This window comes from Phyllobates terribilis, unplaced genomic scaffold (assembly GCF_046119375.1).
Source record: "Phyllobates terribilis strain yellow unplaced genomic scaffold, ASM4611937v1 Scaffold_5__5_contigs__length_657084704, whole genome shotgun sequence".
Lineage (NCBI taxonomy): Eukaryota > Metazoa > Chordata > Amphibia > Anura > Dendrobatidae > Phyllobates > Phyllobates terribilis.
This window is the reverse complement of record NW_027362765.1, coordinates 648401294-648421625: the sequence shown is the minus strand read 5'-3', so window position 1 is coordinate 648421625 and position 20332 is coordinate 648401294. Positions and strand designations below refer to the sequence as shown.

At 43.0% G+C, this 20332-nt stretch overlaps 1 protein-coding gene and 1 long non-coding RNA gene across 4 annotated transcripts in view; one reads left to right on the top strand and one right to left on the bottom strand.

Annotated features, from left to right (window-relative positions):
- Positions 1 to 10356: 10356 nt before the first annotated feature.
- The window catches only part of LOC141273825 (uncharacterized), a 100507-nt gene continuing 90531 nt past the window's right edge, over positions 10357 to 20332 (top strand). For both annotated transcript variants that reach the window (XM_073686214.1, XM_073686212.1), the window contains exon 1: positions 10357 to 10531. In XM_073686214.1, the coding sequence (XP_073542315.1) occupies positions 10520 to 10531 (12 nt within the window). In that variant the 5' untranslated portion in view covers positions 10357 to 10519. The remainder of the gene's footprint in view (positions 10532 to 20332) is intronic.
- Positions 16026 to 20332, bottom strand: part of LOC141273827 (uncharacterized) — a 123940-nt gene continuing 119633 nt past the window's right edge. The window contains exons 3-4 of one of the 2 annotated variants that reach the window (XR_012322141.1): positions 18885 to 19131; positions 16026 to 16299 (exon numbers count right to left, since the gene is read on the bottom strand). This is a non-coding gene — a long non-coding RNA (uncharacterized lncRNA). The remainder of the gene's footprint in view (positions 16300 to 18884; positions 19132 to 20332) is intronic. The other variant, XR_012322140.1, reaches the window with a different exon arrangement.

Below are 20332 nucleotides of genomic sequence, written 5' to 3'. Positions count from 1 at the left end.
TAGCTGAATCCTTCTAAGCTCCAAGTAGCAACAGGAGGTCAATCTTGCCTGTATGACTTATGAGTCACTGCAAAAGTCAATGGGAGGGGAAACTGTCAGGAGTTGAAGAGGGTAATGACTTCTGCAGGCACAAGACTTCTTGAAAGGTCCAATCAATGCTGAGCATTAAATATGTGTAACCTGCCAATGCCATAGACACTAATGCAACCCCATACCATCAGAGATGCAGACTTCTAAACACTGCCCTGATAAGAAGCCGGATGGTCCCATCTCCTCTTGATTGCAGGACTCAGCGGTGGTTTCCATAAACAATTTAAAATTTTGATACATCTGACTACAGAACAATTTTTCCATTTTGCCTCTGTTAATTTTAAACAAACTATGGCCCAGAGAAGACAGCAGCTTTTCTGGATTGTGTTTGATATTAGCTTCTTCTTTGCATGATAGAGCTTTAACTTTTATTTATGGATTGCACGGTGAACTGCGTTCATTGACCATGATTTCTGGAAATATTCCTGAGCCCATGAGGTGACTTGCACAATTGAATCATGCCTGTTCCTCCTGCATTGCCGTCTGAGGGCCCATAGATAACAAGTATCCTTATTGACCGCCAACCTTGTCCCTTGTGTACATGGATTTCTCCAGAATCTGAGTCTTTTGATAATATTATGTATGGTAGATGGTGGGATATTCAAAGTTTTTTGCAATTTTACAATGAGGAACTTTTTTTTAAAAAGTTGTTCGATAATTTTTAGACACAATTGTCCAGATTGGTGAACCAATGACCATCTCTACTGAGAGATTCTGCCTCTCTAACATGCACTTTTTATACAGTTACATGACTTTTCCAGACTTTTGTTTAAGAGAAGGTGCCGCAATCTTTATTCTTGTATTAATAATTATTGATATGTGTGGCCTGAGTCTCTCTCTGGGCAGATTTGTCTTAGATCTGCTCTCCTGATATTCCTCCCTACCAAGACCCTACTGGCACCCGCGGGCAGGGTCGGGCTGGGGCACTGGGACACCGGAGAATTCTCCGGTGGGCCCGGATCCTCAGGGGGCCCCCAAGCAGGATGCACGGGGCCCCTGGTTTACATGGCCTGAGGGTCAGAAGGGCCCTTGCAGTGCGGCTGATGAGGGAAATCTGGCCTGCTTCTCGGACCCCCAGGATCCGGGGGCCCATGGCCAGATTGCCCTCATCCTGTGCGGCGGGCAGGGAGCGATCCCTCCAGCTCCGCTGCAGACACGACATGATATGATGAGCCTGTGTCAGGGAGAAAGATGCCGGGCAGAGGACAATGCTGCAGGGGAGCGTGCTGAGAGGTAAGTGTTTTTTTTTTAAACTAAGACTGGAGATGAGGGAGAGCTATGGTGGAGGTGGGGGGAGATGAGGGAGAGCAATGGTGATGGTGAGGGGAGATGAGGGAGAGCAATGGTGATGGTGAGGGGAGATGAGGGAGAGCAATGGTGATGGTGAGGGGAGATGAGGAAAAGCAATGGTGATGGAGGAGGTGGGGGGAGATGAGGGAGAGCGATGGTGATGGTGGAGGGAGATCAGGGAGAGCAATGGTGATGTAGGAGGTAGGGGGAGATATGCATGGCATGGTGTTGGAGGAGGTGGGGGAAGATATGGCATGACAATGGGAGAGGTGAGGGGAGATATGCATGGCATGATGATGGAGGAGGTGAAGGGAGATATGCATGGCATGGTGATGGAGGAGGTGAAGGGAGATGTGCATGGCATGGTGTTGGAGGAGGTAGGGGGAGATGTGCATGGCACTGGTGATGGAGCAGTTGGGGGAGATATGGCAATGATGACGGAGGAGGTAGGGGGAGATATGGCAATGATGATGGAGGAGGTAACATAGTAACATAGTTTTTAAGGTTGAAGGAAGACTAAGGGCCCCGTCACACTAAGCGATGCAGCAGCGATCCCGACAACGATACGACCTGTCAGGGATCGTTGCTGCATCGCTGGTGAGCTGTCAAACAGGCAGGCTCACCAGCGATCAGGGGAGCAGCGATATCGTGGAAAGAATCGTTCCACGATGTCCTGCTCCCGTTACCAGCCTGCTGCCCTAGTAACCCGCTGTTTACCATGGATACCACTCTGCTACGGTGCGCGGGACCCTCCGCGCACCGTAGCAGAGTGGTATCCATGGTAAACAGCGGGTTACTAAGTGCGCGCGTGCCCCTAGTAACCTGATATTTACCATAGTTACCAGCCAGATCGTTGGTCCCGCTGGTCACACACAGCGATGTGTGCTGGCCAGCGGGAGACCAACGACCAAAAAATGGTCCAGGACACTTTGCAGCGATCAGCGACCTCACAGCAGGGGCCTGATCGTTGCAAAGTGTCACACACAGCGACATCGCTGGTGAGGTCGCTGGTGAGTCACCAAAACCGTGACTTAGCAGCGATATCGCTAGCGATATCGCTATGTGAGACGGGGCCTTAAGTTCTTCTAGTTCAACCCATAGCCTAACATGTTGATCCAGAGAAAGGCAAATAAAAACATGTGGCAAACACTAAGCTCCACATTGGGGAAAAAAATCCTTCCTGACTCCATATGACAATCAGACTAGTTCCCTGGATCAACGCCCTATCAAGGAATCTAGTATTTATAACCTGCAATATTATACTTTTCAATAAAGGCATCCATGCCCTTCTTAAATTTTAGTAGTGAATCACTCATTACAACATCATGCGGCAAAGAGTTCCATAGTCTCACTGCTCTTAAAGTAAAGAATGATTATGATTAAACTTTCTTTCCTCCAGACGTAGAAGATGCCCCCTTGTCCCAGTCTCATGCCTCGGAGTAAAAAGATCAGTAGAAAGGCCTTTGTACTGTCCCCTCATATACTTGTACATAGTAATAAGATCACCCCTAAGCCTTTCATTTTTCCAAACGAAATAACTCCAAGTGTAATAACCTGTCTTTGTAATTCAGACCCCCCAGTCCTCTAATAACCTTGGTCGCTCTTCTCTGCACCCGCTCCAGTTCAGCTATGTCTTTCTTATACACCGGAGACCAGAACTGTACTCAGTATTCTAAGTGTGGTCGCACTAGTGACTTGTATAGAGGTAAAATTATGTTCTCGTCATGAGCATCTATGCCTCTTTTAATGCATCCCATTATTTTATTTGTCTTTGCTTCAGCTGCCTGACACTGGCCACCAAACGTGAGCTTGTCGTCCACCAATACACCCAGGTCTTTTTCAGTGACAGTTTTGCCCAGTGTAATTATACATTTTATTTCCTCTGCCCAAGTGCATTACCTTATATTTATCCCCATTAAAGCTCATTTGCCATTTATCTGCCCAAGCTCTAGTTTACATAGATCCTCCTGTAATATAAAATTGTCCTCCTTTGTATTGATTACCCTGCAGAGTTTAGTGTCATCTGCAAATATTGAAATACTACTCTATATGCCCCTACAAGGTCATTAATAAATATGTTAAAAAGGAGGAGGTAGGGGGAGATATGCATGGCTTGTCAGGGATAAAACTTCCCCATTCTTCAGGTAGTGGGGGGAGATATGGCAATGATGGAGAAGGTGGGGGAGATATGACAATGATGGAGAAGGTGGGGGAGAGAAATGATGGAGGAGGTGGGGGAGAGCAATGATGGAGGTGGGGGAGAGAAATGATGGGGAATTATCTGAATGCTATATGCTATTAATATCTGGTCTGGTCACTGTGTGGTGATATTTCTCCCTTGTATGTGGTATTATTCGGTCACTATATGGTGGTAATATGTGGCCTGGCCATGGTGTGGCAATATTTCTCCCTTGTATGTGGTACTGTTGGTGTGGTGGTCATTTGTTCTCTCTGATACTAATTAGGAGAAGATTCTTTATTTCCATTAGTGATTAAATACTTGGAACAAGATGCACTTACTGGGGTTCTCCGGTGAAAACAAGCAATCGCTTCTCCACAGGATAAGTGAGAAATTATTGATTAGTGGGGGTCGGACTGCTGGGACCCACACCGATTGGTAGAATGTGGAGCTTTTATCCCCATTAGACTGGAGCTCATGTGCGACTTGACCACTGATCCATTCATTCCCTCAGTGGCTGTTCTTGTTTTTTTTTCTGGAAGCCCCAAAGAGAATGAAAGGAGCTGCGGTCAGACGTCCCACCTGATGCTGCATTTTAAAATGGGAATAAGTGTCCTGTCAGGGATAAAAGTTCCCCATTCTTCCGATAGGTGAGTTTTCCAACGTTCGGACCCAAACGATCAATAAGTGATCACCGATCCTGTGGCTCACCCTGGAAATTAATGGAAGAATATGAAGGAGACAGCGAAACTTGCAGACGATATGAACATCTCTGAACTAAGCAAATACATAAAAGCTTTACCCACCAAAAAAGAACTAGAGAGATTCGTCTGCAGACTAGAAAACTCCTACAAAAAAGAAATTAATAATTTGAAAGCAGAATTCACTACACATATTGAGGAGGTTGAGAAATCCCAGGAAGATATAATACAAGACCTACAATCTCATAGAGACCATATAACCATCCATGCGCTCCAATTAGAGGATATAGCATTCGGCATGGAGGACCTAGAAAAACGCAATAGACAAAATAACATATACACATACGTGGTCTACCAGAATCCATTTCATCTTCTCAACTTGATCACACAGTGCAAAAACTATTCTTGGACATATTAGGAGACCGTGAAGCCAACTCAATAGAGTTCGATCGCATCCACAGGTCTCTGTGCCCAAACCAACATTGGAATCCCGCCCTAGGGATGTCATCTACCCATTCCTGCTAATACATGTGGGGACAAATGACACCGCAAGAAAGGACCTGGAAACCATCTGCAGAGACTTTGAAGACTTAGGCAAGAAAGTGAAAGAATTGGGAGCGCAGGTGGTCTTCTCATCCATCCTCCCAGTGGATGACCATGGAACAATGAGGTGGAATAAGATTCTACAGGTGAACAACTGGCTACGTCGATGGTGCCGTCAACAAGGATTTGGATTTCTGGATCACGGAATGAATTACCTATACGATGGACTACTTGCTAGAGATGGGGTGCACCTTACGAAGACTGGAAAACATGCATTTGGAAGTCGCCTTGCTACACTCATCAGGAGAGCTTTAAACTAGAACAATGTGGGAAGGGAAGCAAAAGGCCAGAAAAAGCCATACAGCTGACAAATACTATTGAGATCTCTGCTACTGGAAGTGGAAAGGAAGAACAAAGACAAAACAATTTAAATAATAAAAATATGGGAGGAAGAGAAACCAATCACAAACTAAAATGTTTTTATACAAATGCACAAAGCATGGGCAACAAACAAGGAGAATTGGAACTACTAATGCAGGAAAAGGAATATGATGTCATTGGAATCACTGAAACTTGGTGGGACGATACACATGATTGGAATAAAAGGCTAAAAGGATATAACTTATTTGCAAGAAACAGACTTGATAAACGAGGAGGAGGTGTCGCATTGTATGTTAGAAAAGCGTATATCTGCACAGAGATTGAAGCTTCAGAGACTGGGAGTTCTGTGGAAACTGTTTGGGTAAGAATACAAGGAGAGAACAACGGAAAGGACACCATTGTAGGCATTTACTACAGGCCACCTGGGCAAGCTGAAGATATGGATGAACTCTTTATGCATCAAATGACCAAGTTCTCCAAAAAATATGACGTAGTGGTCATGGGAGATTTCAACTATCCAGACATTTGTTGGGAATCTCTCTCAAGTAAAACTAACAGGTCAAGCAAATTCTTATCCTCTCTTGCTGACAACTTTATCTTCCAAAAGGTAGGGGAGAAAACAAGGGGATCTGCTACTTTGGATCTAATCCTTATAAACAGGGAGGAAATGGTTGAGGAGGTAAAGGTGGCTGGGACCCTAGGAGGCAGCGATCATGCTATTATAGAATTTTGGATAACTAGAGGAGGAAGACATGTGAAGACTCAAACTTCAAGGTTAGATTTTAGAAAGGCAGATTTTAAGAGACTCAGAAAAAGAATAGGAGGGATCCAATGGCTGGATGTCCTTAAGGACAAAAATGTCCAGGAAGGATGGGAAATTTTTAAAAATGAGATTCTCAAAGCACAATCGTTAACAATCCCGAAAAGTAGGAAGAATGGGAAGCATTTAAGGAAACCAGGATGGATGAACACAGAACTTAAACACATGCTAAAAAGAAAGAAAGAAATGTTTATTAAATGGAAAGAAGGAGGCATATCTAAAGAAGATTATAATGCAGTCTGCAGATCCTGTAGGGCACGTATCACGTTAGCTAAAGCTGACAATGAATTAAGGCTTGCAAGAGATGTCAAAAGCAATAAAAAAGGATTTTGGGGGTATGTCAAAAGTAAAAGAAAAGTCAAAGATGCTATAGGATTTTTACAGGATGAAAATGGAGAAATGGTTAGAGAGGATGTTGAGAAGGCCGAACTTTTTAATTCCTATTTTGCATCTGTTTTCTCTCAGAAAGAAAATGTAACATCAACTGATCTTCACTGTCCTTTTAAAGGAATAGAAGAATCCAAGTTATCTGTAAACAGAAAGATTGTGAGGGAATATTTAGCTAACATAAATGAGTTCAAGTCTCCAGGTCCAGATGAATTACACCCCAGAGTACTGAAGGAGATCGTAGAAGAAATTTTAGAACCACTCTCCATAATCTTTGAAAATTCTTGGAGAACAGGAGAAGTCCCAGAAGACTGGAGAAGAGCAAATGTTGTTCCTATCTTCAAAAAGGGGAAGAAGGTGGACCCAGGGAACTATAGGCCGGTGAGTCTGACTTCTATACCAGGAAAGATCTTTGAACAAATTATTAAACAACATGTATGTAAGTACCTGGATAAGAATGAAGTGATTAACCAGAGTCAGCATGGGTTTGTAACTAACAAGTCATGTCAGACTAACTTAATTTCCTTCTATGACAGAATCACTGACTGGGTGGATCAGGGAAATGCTGTAGATATAGTATATCTTGACTTCAGCAAAGCATTTGACAAAGTATCTCACACCATCCTTATTGAAAAAATGACCAAGTATGCAATGGACCAGGCAACTGTTAGGTGGATTCATAACTGGCTTAGTGATCGGACTCAAAGGTGGTTGTAAATGGCTTCACATCCAGCTGGATGAATGTCTCAAGTGGGGTACCACAGGGCTCCGTCCTGGGACCTGTATTGTTCAACATCTTTATCAATGATTTAGATGAAGGAATTGAGGGTAAACTGATTAAATTTGCTGATGACACAAAGCTAGGAGGGATAGCTAATACTAGAGAAGAGAGAGAGAGGATTCAAAAAGACCTAAATAAACTGGAGCAGTGGGCAGCAACCAACAGAATGGTTTTTAACAGGGAAAAATGCAAAGTACTACATCTGGGCAATAAAAATGAAAAAAGCATATACAGAATGGGAGGAATAGAGCTAAGCAACAGTACATGTGAAAAAGACTTAGGTATACTAATAGATCATAGACTGAACATGAGTCAACAGTGTGATGCAGCAGCAAAAAAGGCAAATACAATTCTGGGATGTATTAACAGAAGCATACAGTCTAGATCACGTGAAGTCATTATCGGTCTTTACTCCTCTTTGGTCAGACCTCATCTGGAATACTGTGTACAGTTTTGGGCACCACATTTTAAAAAAGACATAGACAAACTGGAGCAAGTTCAGAGAAGAGCGACCAGAATGGTGACTGGTCTGCAAACCCTGTCCTATGAGGAACGGTTGCAGGATTTGGGAATGTTTAGCTTGCAAAAAAGAAGACTGAGAGGAGACTTAATAGCTGTCTACAAATATGTCAAGGGCTGTCACATTGTAGAAGGATCATCTTTATTCTCATTTGCACAAGGAAAGACTAGAAGCAATGGGATGAAACTAAATGGGAGGAGACACAGATTAGATATTAGAAAAAACTTTTTGACAGTTAGGGTGATTAATGAGTGGAACAGGCTGCCACGAGAGGTGGTGAGTTCCCCTTCAATGGACGTCTTCAAACAGAGGCTGGACAGACATCTGTCTGAGATGATTTAGTGAATCCTTTGAGCAGGGGGTTGGACCAGATGACCCAGGAGGTCCCCTCCAACTCTACCATTCTATGATTCTATGATCTGCAGAGTACATTATTACAAAGTCAAGGAGGCCATCATGACAGCAGCAAGACAAAAAGGGACCTTTAACTATTCTGGATCCCAAATTATGCTGCTTTTGGACCTTTCCAGACTAGCGTTACAACAAAGAAGAGCTCTAAAACCCCTTCTGATGGGCCTTAAACAAAAAGACATCACAAATAAATGGGGCTATCCCTTCCAACTGATAGCTTTCATGGGAGGGAAAACTGCAATTTTCCAAAGAATCGGGAGACCTAGCTAACTTTCTGGGAACTTTTGAGCTCCCAATGATCGACCTTCCTGAATGGCCACAGATTCCACAACTTCCAACTGACCCTCCAAGATGGCAAAATGTGCAACATGCCAAAAGGCAGAAGAGACATGGAACTGTTCCCAATGTCACCTGAAGGGACTTTGTGCTTATTTTGAATTCTCCTCCATAAACTAATTTTTCTCCCCTCTTCCCTCCTTGGGCCTTGACACCATTTCGTTGGAGGGAACTCTAAACAGTTAATAGATTTGTTTGTTATAATGTGTTTAGAGACAAGTGGTAGTCAGCCTTTAGAAATAGTCGGTAGGTTACTCATAAGAAGCTCTCTAAGTGTCAGACGTTCCCAGAAATATCCATTTACTCATTTGACTGACACGACGCATGACTAACCATAGTCTGGAGTCATGAAATAACTCTAGGCGAACTGTTATTGATTTTTCTTCTGACCATACATCTCCAGTTAAATATAGTATGTTATTGTTATTTAAAAGGTTAAATTAAAGTAGTTATGATTGTTACCTAAAAAACACTTTGGGAGGTGGGGGGTGCAACGGACCCTCTCAGGCTTTATCCCTTCCTTTCGGGTGCCAAAGGTAGAGAACACTACCAATCTCCTCACCAATGGCGCTTGACTTATGGTGCTCTAGCATCACTCTCTTAAACTCTCCTCTTTCCTCTACACCTCCTTTCTTTACCCCCTTACGCACTTCCCTTCTTAATCCTTCCCACTGCAATTCCCCGGTCTCTCCCCTAGATAAGCAGTTAAATCCTCAAACCCTGGGTAAATGTAATCAGTATGGATAAAATAAAGTTTTGCTCCTTCAGGCTGTGTGCCCACTATGCGTTTTTTAAGCGTTTCCGCAGTGGCAATTCTGCTGCAGAAACGCTTAAAAACCGCTTGGTAGAAGGCCTGCCATGTTCCCCAATGATAATCCGCATGTGCTGTGCACATGCTGTGGAAATTTCCTCTGCGGATTATCATTGCGGAAAAATCCGCACCACTACCATTAATTTTGCGTAAACGCGGCTTTTTCGCTACCTTTGACTTGTATTGGAACGCTTGGATTTCTTATCACTGCATCTGTACATGCGGAATCCAAGCGTTTCAATGTGCGGATGGTACCCGGGTCCGGAGAAGAGGAGACTCTCCTCCAGACCCAGGTACCATAGAACCTGTAAAAAATAGAATAAAATAAAAAATAAACATTATTCTTACCTTCTGATGGTCCCCGGTATCCTTGTCTCTGCTTGCCGGCAGTTTGCAGTAGACTAAAGGACCTGCGCTGACGTCATTTAGTCATGTGATGGGTCACGCGACGCTGACGTCGGCAGGTCCTTTCAGTGTACCTCGAGCTGCCGGCAAGCCGAGACGCATCGGATAAAGACTCCAGGGGCCATCAGAAGGTAAGTATAGATTTATTTTTTTATTTTTTACCATTCTTTACGGTCACACTTTATAAATCCATGCCAGTTGCATGGATTTATATAGTGTGACCAAGTTGTCAAGCAATTTCCAAGTGATGCTAAAATCGCTTGGAAAGCACTTGACAACCCGCATGGGAAATGCATGTGAAGAACGCTTCACATCCGCATGTCCCTGGCAGGAAAAACGCATGTACAATCCGCATGCGGTTTTTCTGCCAGGGAAATGAGAAACGCACAGGAAAAATCCGGAGCATTTCTGCATCGTGGGCACATAGCCTTAATGTGAAGGGGCTAAATATCCAAGAGAAAAGAAGACAGGTGTTGTACTCACACCATAAACAGCATGTCTCAGTGTTATTGCTCCAGGTGACTCATTTTAAAACCGGCACTGTGCCGAATTGCCTTTGGAAATATTATCCAAAGTGGTTTCACAGCAACAATCTAAGTTCCAAATCTAAAGGAGTCTCAGTAGCATTCCATGAATCTTTCATACCTGAAATATTAGCCTCGTCTCTAATAGATAAAGAAGGTAGATACTTATTTCTGAAGGTATCCTGGGCCTCACGTAAACTTGTCATTGCTAACGTCTATTTCTCAAATCAAGGACAACAGAGATTTGGTGCAACATGTAAGAGGCTTCTAGAGGAGTTTGCTGGCTCTTCTCCTGTGATACACGGAGGCGACTTCAACCTTCCCATGAATCCCGGAATGGATGTTTCTTCCGGTAAGTCCTCATACCACTCATCCTCTATCCAGCAGGTCAAAAAATCAGCTACATAGTGTGAGACTGGTGAATGTCTGGAGGGTTCTTCACCCTAACACTAAAGATTAGTTCTTCTCACAAATTCATAAGAATCTATTATTTCTTTATCTCCCATAATTTGTTAGTTTTACCTTTAGAGGCAGAGATGGGGTCAATCTTGTGGTCAGATCACACCCCCATATATCTTTCAATGACACTAGACCCTCATTCAAGATCAAGTTTCTCTTGGTGCTTAAATGAAAACCTGCTCTAAGACTCTCAATGTAAAACGGAAATAGAACAAGCAATCAACAATTTTGTGGTCGATCACGAGGGAGACCCCACTTCACCAGTTATCAAATGGGAAACGTTGAAAGGTGTTCTGAGAGGCATATTCATAACACATGGTTCGCGTCTCAAAACAGAACGTATGGCCGAAATAGCTAAACTCTCCTCACAAAATTCTAAAACTAGAATCACAGCACAAACAAGACCTAGATCTGCTAACACACTTTTATAACTTTCCTCAACTAGAAAGAAGTTTCTTACTGTGATAGACTAGAAAACACGCTGCTTTAGAGATCGAATCAGAAGTCGCTTCTATCACGTGCTCAGTTATGGGCCCCAATATATAGAAAGGATATAAACGAGCTTGAAAAGGTACAAAGGAGGGCAACAAAATTAATAAGGGGAATGGAGGGACTGCAATACCCAGAGAGGTTGGCAAAACTAGGACTATTCAACCTGGAAAAGAGAAGGTTGAGGGGGGACATAATAAATGTGTACAAATATGTTAGGGGACAGTATAGAGACCTTGCCCGGGATTTGTTCAAAAGGAGGGATATTACGGTAACCAGAGGGCATTCACTAAGACTGGAAGAGAAAAGGTTTCAGCACCAGCATAGGAAGGGGTTCTTTACGGTAAGAGCAGTGAGAATATGGAATTCACTGAGTGAGGAGACCGTAATGTCAGATTCACTACACCAGTTCAAGCGGGGACTGGATGCTTTTCTAGATACCAGGCAGATTTCAGCGTATACTTAAAAATAGAATAAAATAGTAGGTTGATACAGGGATTTATTCTGACTGCTGGTTTCAGAGTCGGGAGGGAATTTTTCCTCAGGTGAAGATTGGCTAAATCATTTGGGGTTTTTGCCCTCCTCTGGATCAACTTTAGCAATTACAGAACTAACAGGTCGAACTTGATGGACGCATGTCTTTATTCGGCTTTACTAACTATGTAACTATGTAACTTGGACAATAAAAACGGCAAATTTCTGGCCAGAGCTATACATATACGTAACCCATACACTTATATTCCTTCTATTAAAAACATCAAGGGGAAAAAGGTCTACAACACCGGCAACATTCTCTCATGCTTTAGTGATTACTACAAATCTTTATAACATAACTGGACATCATAAAGACCTCCCCACACAACTACTTCGAAATAAGATCCAAGATTATTTACAAAAAAATAAGTTACCCACAATATCAGACGAGATACTAGTAGATTTAGAAAAAAATTCACATCTGAAGAAGTAGCCACAACCATAAAAGAATTAAAGATGGGCAAGAGCCCAGGCCCTGAAGGATATGCTGCCGTTTTTTATAAACAGTTTAAAGATCTATTAAGCCCCATCTTTTTATCAATGTGCAATCATGTCTCGTCCAGGGGTTCCTTCCCACCTCAGGCCCTATCTGCCCAAATTTCAGTACTCCCCAAACCCGAGAAGGACCTTTCATCATGTAGCAATTTCTGTCCCATTTCCTTGATAAATATTGATATCAAAATGTATGCGAAGATGATTTCGAAAAGGCAATGCCCCCTTCTCCCAAGTTGGATTAGTCAGGATCAGGTGGGTTTCATCCCAGGGTGTGAAGCAAGAGAACACCATAAGGACTATTTCCTTGACTGGTGGGGCGGAGAGGGGGGAAGAACCCATGTGTATCCTGTCAATTGATGTTGAAAAAGCGCTCAACAGGGTCCACTGGGAATTTATGTTCCTGGCACTTGAGGGAATTGGCCTACGAGAAAACTTGATGCAGAGAATAGCAGCTTTATATAGTTCTCCTTCTGCTCAGGTTAAGGTTAACAGGTCTCTCTCGAGCCCATTTCCAATTAGAAATGGCACAAGACAGGGATGCCCTCTGTCACCCCTATTATATATTCTAACTATGGAATACCTAGCAGTTGGATTACGTAGCAACACATCAATCAAAGGAGTAAAGACACAATCAGAAGTACATAAACTAGCATTATTTGCAGATGACATTCTCTTGTATATCACATCCCCACTTGTTGGCATACCAAATATTATATCGGAACTACATAAATTCAGATCCCTTAGTAATTTCAAAATAAATTCACATAAATCCCAAATAATGAACATATCACTACAACCATCTCTGGTGGCTCAACTATATACCTACTTCCCCTTCAACTGGTGCTCTGAATCGATTACTTATTTAGGCATAAAACTACCAGATAAAACATTTAATCTGTATGAAGATAACTTCAAGAATGCTTTACATAGAACAGAGCTTGACACGGAGAAATGGAACAAATTACAATTATCTTGGTTTGGCAGGATCAGTACCATAAAAATGGATCTCTTGACACGCTTTCAAACAATACCGCTGTACCTCCCAGTCAGGGTCGGCTCCTGGTTTTTCTGGGCCCTGGCCGAAAGAGTCTCAGTGGGCCTCTTTAACACGTACCATGATTCATGATGCACAGATACCGCAGAAATATATATATATATATAGTACAATGCAAAGATTTCACTTCTTACATTACATGAGTGATATCTATTGTAAATAACACCATAGCTCAGAAACCGGCAAATCGCTCCATACAGAATACTGGCCCCCCATATAACGCTCCATACAGGATACTGGCCCCCATATAATGCTCCATGCAGGCTGTTCCCCCCACATAATGCCCTATGCAGGCTGTTCCCCCCCTTATAATGGCCCATGCAGGCTGTTCCCCTCCCCCCATATAATGCCCCATGCAGGATGCCCCCCCCCCCCATATAATGGCCACATGCAGGATGCCCCCTCCCCCCCATATAATGGCCACATGCAGGATGCCCCCCCCCCTCCATATAATGCCACATGCAGGATGCCCCCCCCCTTCCATATAATGCCACATGCAGGATGCCCCCCCCCTTCCATATAATGCCACATGCAGGATGTCCCCTTTCCCCCACCATATAATGCCCCATGCAGGATGTCCCTTTCCCCCACCATATAATGCCCCATGCAAGATGTCGTCCCTTTCCCCCACCATATAATGCCCCATGCGGGACGTTGCCCCCCCTCTTTATAGTGCCCCATGCAGGATGTCACCCCCCCCCAATATAATGCCCCATGCCTCCATACATTAAAAAAAAAAAAAATCAATTACTCACCTCACTCCTCCTCACCTGCTGCCGTTGCTCAGGTCCAGACTCCAGCGTCACCGGCATCTTGACTGAAAAAAAACAGAAATGTAGACATTTTTGCAAATATTAAAAAAGAAAAACTGAAATATCACATGGTCATAAGTATTCAGACCCTTTGCCCAGTATTGAGTAGAAACACCCTTTTGAGCTAGTACATGAGTCTTTTTGGGAATGATGCAACAAGTTTTTCACACCTGGATTTGGGGATCCTCTGCCATTCCTCCTTGCAGATCCTCTCCAGTTCCGTCAGATTGGATGGTGAACGTTAGTGGACAGCTATTTTTAGGTCTCTCCAGAGATGCTCAATTGGGTTTAGGTCAGGGCTCTGGCTGGGCCAGTCAAGAATGGTCACAGAGTTGTTCTGAAGCCACTCCTTTGTTATTTTAGCTGTGTGCTAAGGGTCATTGTCTTGTTGGAAGTTGAACTTTCGGCCAAGTCTGAGGTTCAGAGCACCTTGGAAGAGGTTTTCATCCAGGATATCTCTGTACTTGGCCGCCATCATGTTTCCTTCAATTGCAACTAGTCTTCCTGTCCCTATAGCTGAAAAACACCCTCATAGCATGATGCTGCCACCACCTTGTTTCACTGTTGGGATTGTATTGGGCAGGTGATGAACAGTGCCTGTTTTTCTCCACACATACCCCTTAGAATTATCACCAAAAAGTTCTAACTTCGTCTCATCAGACCAGAGAATCTTATTTCTCATAGTCTGGGAGTCCTTCATGTGTTTTTGAGCAAACTCTATGCAGGCTTTCATATGTCTTGCACTGAGGAGAGACTTCCGTCGAGCCACTCTGCCATAAAGGCCCGACTGGTGGAGGGCTACAATGATAGTTGACTTTGTGGAACTTTCTCCGATCTCCCTACTGCATTTCTAGAGCTCAGCCATAGTGATCTTGGGGTTCTTCTTTACCTTTCTCACCAAGGCTCTTCTCCCATGATTGCTCAGTTTGGCTGGACGGCCAGGTCTAGGAAGACTTCTGGTGGTCCCAAACTTTTTCCATTTAAGGAAAAACTGTGCTCTTAGGAACCTTGAGTAATGCAAAATTTCTTTTGTAACCTTGGCCAGATCTGTGCCTTACCACAATTCTGTCTCTGAGCTCCTTGGGCTGTTCCTTTTGAGCTCATGATTCTCATTTGGTCTGACATGCACTGTGAGCTGTGAGGTCTTATATAGACAGGTGTGTGCCTTTCCAAATCAAGTCCTATCAGTTTAATTAAACACAGCTGGACTCCAATGAAGGAGTAGAACCATCTCAAGGAGGATCACAAGGAAACGGACAGCATGTGACTTAAATATGAGTGTCTAAGCAAAGGGTCTGAATACTTATGACCATGTAATATTTCAGTTTTTCTTTTTTAATTTGCAAAAATTTCTACATTTCTGTTTTTTTTTCAGTCAAGATGGGGTGGAGAGTGTACTTTAATGAGAAAAAAATGAACTTTTTAGATTTTATCAAATCGCTGCAATGAAACAAAGAGTGAAAAATTTAAAGGGGTCTGAATACTTTCCGTACCCACTGTATTTTCTCTTAAGTAGATCTAAACAAAGGGGGGAGCGGGCTTGCCCGACCTCTCTCTTTATAGTCATGCTTCTTTAGGAACTTGTATCCTTGACCATCATGAGGGTAGCAAGAAATGGGTTGGTCTAGAATAAGATCTTTCCAAACGTGATCCCCGGGCACAGTTATGGTCCACAAGAATTGCTGGCGAAGGCAGAAGCCTAACTCCCTTCCTCACAAGAAACCTCATTCTCTATCTCGAGCAGGGTAATAGGTCCCTTCACATCTCATCCATACCAGGCCCATTAACACCAGTTTATGATAACCCAGCCTTCCCAGCAGGCAATAGCAGAACAACCTTTTTAAACCAACGCAAAGAGGCACACCTCATTGTGGAGGTTTCACCAATTTAAGATACACTAGTTAACTGCTCTTCTCCAAATTAAAGATGTCCAAGTGCATGCAAAGAAGCTAATTAACCAAATTTGCTAATCTGGTTGAAAAACTTCACTCCGAGACTGAACCACGCAAAATGGCATCCTTTATTACGTAGACATGGGGTTATATAGTATTCTTCTTCTAGGTGGGATTAGTAAAATTCATTGCTCTTTCTGATAACTCGGCACACTGCAATTTGCTTCTCCATGTATCTCTTGGTCTGAGTAACTCCTTAGGAATTCCGATGGGAGGGGGTGAGTTTGTCTCTCAGCGCCATCTTTGCCAACTCGACATGAATCTCTCTGTTATCAGCCATGCACATGCATACGTCATTCCCAGGAAATCATTTAGTTGATTGTGTCTACAATAAAAACAGGAGCTGTTGGTTATATATTCATTAACTATTAACATAATCCATGTGCATATACACATTTGCATACATACAGTACAGACCAAAAGTTTGGACACACCTTCTCATTTAAATATTTTTCGGTATTTTCATGACTATGAAAATTGTACATTCACACTGAAGGCATCAAAACTATGAATTAACACATGTGGAATTATATACTTAACAAAAAAGTTTGAAACAACTGAAAATATGTCTTTATATTCTAGGTTCTTCAAAGTAGCCACCTTTTGCTTTGATGACTGCTTTGCACACTGTTGGCATTCTCTTGATGAGCTTCAAGAGGTAGTCACCGGAAATGGTTTTCACTTCACAGGTGTGCCCTGTCGGGTTTAATAAGTGGGATTTCTTGCCTTATAAATGGGGTTGGGACCATCAGTTGTGTTGTGCAGAAGTCTGGTGGATACACGGCTGATATTCCTACTGAATAGACTGTTAGAATTTGTATTATGGCAAGAAAAAAGCAGCTAAGTAAAAAAAAAACGAGTGGCCATCATTACTTTAAGAAATGAAGGTCAGTCAGTCCGAAAAACTGGGCAAACTTTGCATGTGTCCCCAAGTGCAGTTGCAAAAACCATCAAGCGCTACAAAGAAACTGGCTCACATGAGGACCACCCCAGGAAAGGAAGACCAAGAGTCACCTCTGCTACTGAGGATAAGTTTATCCGTGTCACCAGCCTTTGAAATCGCAGGTTAACAGCAGCTCAGATTAGAGACCAGGTCAATGCCACACAGAGTTCTAGCAGCAAACACATCTCTACAACAACTGTTAAGAGGAGACTTTGTGCAGCAGGTCTTCATGGTAAAATAGTTGCTAGGAAACCACTGCTAAGGACAGGCAACAAGCAGAAGAGACTTGTTTGGGCTAAAGAACACAAGGAATGGACATTAGACCAGTGGAAATTTGTGCTTTGGTCTGATGAGTCCAAATTTGAGATCTTTGGTTCCAACCACCTTTTCTTTGTGTGACGCAGAAAAGGTGAAAGGATGGACTCTACATGCCTGGTTCCCACCGTGAAGCATGGAGGAGGAGGTGTGATGGTGTGGGGGTGCTTTGCTGGTGACACTGTTGGGGATTTATTCAAAATTGAAGGCATACTGAACCAGCATGGCTACCACAGCATCTTGCAGCGGCATGTTATTCCATCCGGTTTGCGTTTAGTTGGAACATCATTTATTTTTCAACAGGACAGTGATCCCAAACACACCTCCAGGCTGTGTAAGGGCTATTTGACTAAGAAGGAGAGTGATGGGGTGCTACGCTAGATGACCTGGCCTCCACAGTCACCCGACCTGAACCCAATCGAGATGGTTTGGGGTGAGTTGGACCGCAGAGTGAAGGCAAAAGGGCCAACAAGTGCTAAGCATCTCTGGGAACTCCTTCAAGATTGTTGGAAGACCATTTCCGGTGACTACCTCTTGAAGCTCATCAAGAGAATGCCAAGAGTGTGCAAAGCAGTCATCAAAGCAAAAGGTGGCTACTTTGAAGAACCTAGAATATACAACATATTTTCAGTTGTTTCACACTTTTTTGTTAAGTATATAATTCCACATGTGTTAATTCATAGTTTTGATGCCTTCAGTGTGAATGTACAATTTCAAAGTCATGAAAATACAGAAAGATCTTTAAATGAGAAGGTGTGTCCAAACTTTTGGTCTGTACTGTACATACACACAGATTATTCCATCATTTCTATATTAATTCACACTGATTAGGTAATCTATTAAATGAAAGTAATTGATTTTCTATAATATATACGCTGCTCAAAAAAATAAAAAGAACACTCAAATAACACATCCTAGATCTGAATGAATGAAATATTCTCATTGAATACTTCGTTCTGTACAAAATTGAATGCGCTGACAACAAAATCACACAAAAATCATTCATGGAAATCAAATTTATTAACCAATGGAGGCCTGGATTAGGAGTCACCCCCAAAATTAAAGTGGAAAAACACACTACAGGCTGCTCCAACTTTGATGTAATGTCCTTAAAACAAGTCAAAATGAGGCTCAGTATTGTGTGTGGCCTCCACATGCCTGTATGACCTCCCTACAACGGCTGGGCATGCTCCTGATGAGGTTACAGGCCTTGAATTCGTCTGGCACCCCCCTAAGCACTCAGAGAACATCAATATATATATGTGGGTCAAAACTGCCTTTAGTGTTAACGTCTCTCTTGGCCCTGTAAGTACTTGCAAACACAGCCTTTATTTCCTCTTTGGATTTCTGGGACTCGGATATAAGGTAAACAGACATTATTGTTTTAGTTAAGGCACATTCCCCAGTCGTAGTCACCTGTGTTCCACCCAACAGCACCCACATTTCTGTTCCCAGTAATTGTCAGTGACACTAATATTGTCAGGGTCCACCCACAAAGCTCTTAACCAGTAACTACTCAATCTCTCATACCCCCTACAAGATACTATCCCACAGTAATCAAATTGGAAAGTCACCACAATCATGGAAGTGTTGTACAAGAAAAGTGGAATATCATTCTCTTTAGTAATAATTGCTTGTTATGCACGTGTTACCATAACAAAGGCTTCCCACATAACTAGCGTCATCAAAAAAAAGGAGCATCAGGGTTGTGGGTCTGAGTCCGCCTTCTTGCAATGGGATGCGTGGACCCATTATGTTCGACCTTCACAGCCGTAGGTGATGTAAGCAACACTTGGTAGGGCCCTTCAAATCTGGCATCCAGTGGGCCTCGCACGTGATTCTTTATCCAGACAAAATCTCCAGGCTGGATGCTGTAAGTACCTGATTCAAGATCCGAGTCTGGAATAGAAGAGTACACTGTAGCATGTGTTAGTTTTAACTCTTTAACAAGTCCGACAACAAAATTCACAAGCTTATCATTCCCTGAACTAAGCTGCTGTGGGTAATATGGATCCATTCTAGGTGGCCCCCAAACAAGATCTCATATAGTGTGACCCCTGTGGGTTGTCTCTGGGTATTTCGGACTGAGTATAGGGCAATAGGCAGCACCTCCGGCCATTGAAGTGACAATTCTTTACTGGCTTTAATTTACTGCCTTTAAGAATTTTGTTTTTCAAAGTGCCTTTCAACTTTGACGCTACTTTGAGGATGATGAGGAGTATATGCAGGCCCAAATCCGCCCCAATCATCTCCCAGATTGATTTGATAACTTCTGCAGTGAAGGCAGGTCCTTGATCACTTTCAATCACTTCTGGAATCCCGAATCTGCAGATAAGTTCTGCCAGAAGCCTTTTCACTGTAGTTCTGTCGATCATGTTTGCTACTGGGTATGCTTCTGTCCAGCCGGAAAACCTATCCACCTCCACCAGAACATATTCATATCTTCCACTCTTCGGTAATTGCATATGATCAATTTGGATTCTCTGGAAAGGATACTGTGACTTTGCTAGTTTCTTCTTTGGCACATGTTCTGTTCTTCCGGGATTACAAGTGCTACAAATCTCGCAGCTCCTAGTATAGTTTGTAGCAAGAACTGAGATCTCGGGTGCAATATAAAGTTTATTGATAGCTGAAGTCATCTGATTCTTCTCTCTATGTACCTTTCCATGAGCCCATTGAACCACTGCAGGATGCAGTGCTCTTGGCAGACATATTCTTCTTACCACTCTCCAGATTCCGTCATTACAAAACGTTCCTCTCCATCCGATCCATCCTTATTTTTCTTCTTCTGTTACTGCACTCTGCCAGTCCACTAAAGTCCTGTGTGCCGGATTCTCTTCCAGTCTTTGCTCCTCTTCTTCTTCCAACCCTAAATTTCTCATTCCCGTTTCTTCCTCTTCCCCTCATTGTCTCTGACTTCTGGTGAGCACAAACACCTCCTTACCCCCCCGACACCTCTGCTTCCTCTGGAAATATTGGTTCCATAGCTGCTGCTTTTGCTGTAATGTCAGCCAGATGATTCCCCTTGGCTTCCTCCAAATTCAGTTTCTCATGAGCCTTAATTTTGATCACAGCCACTTGCATAGGTAACTTCAGAACT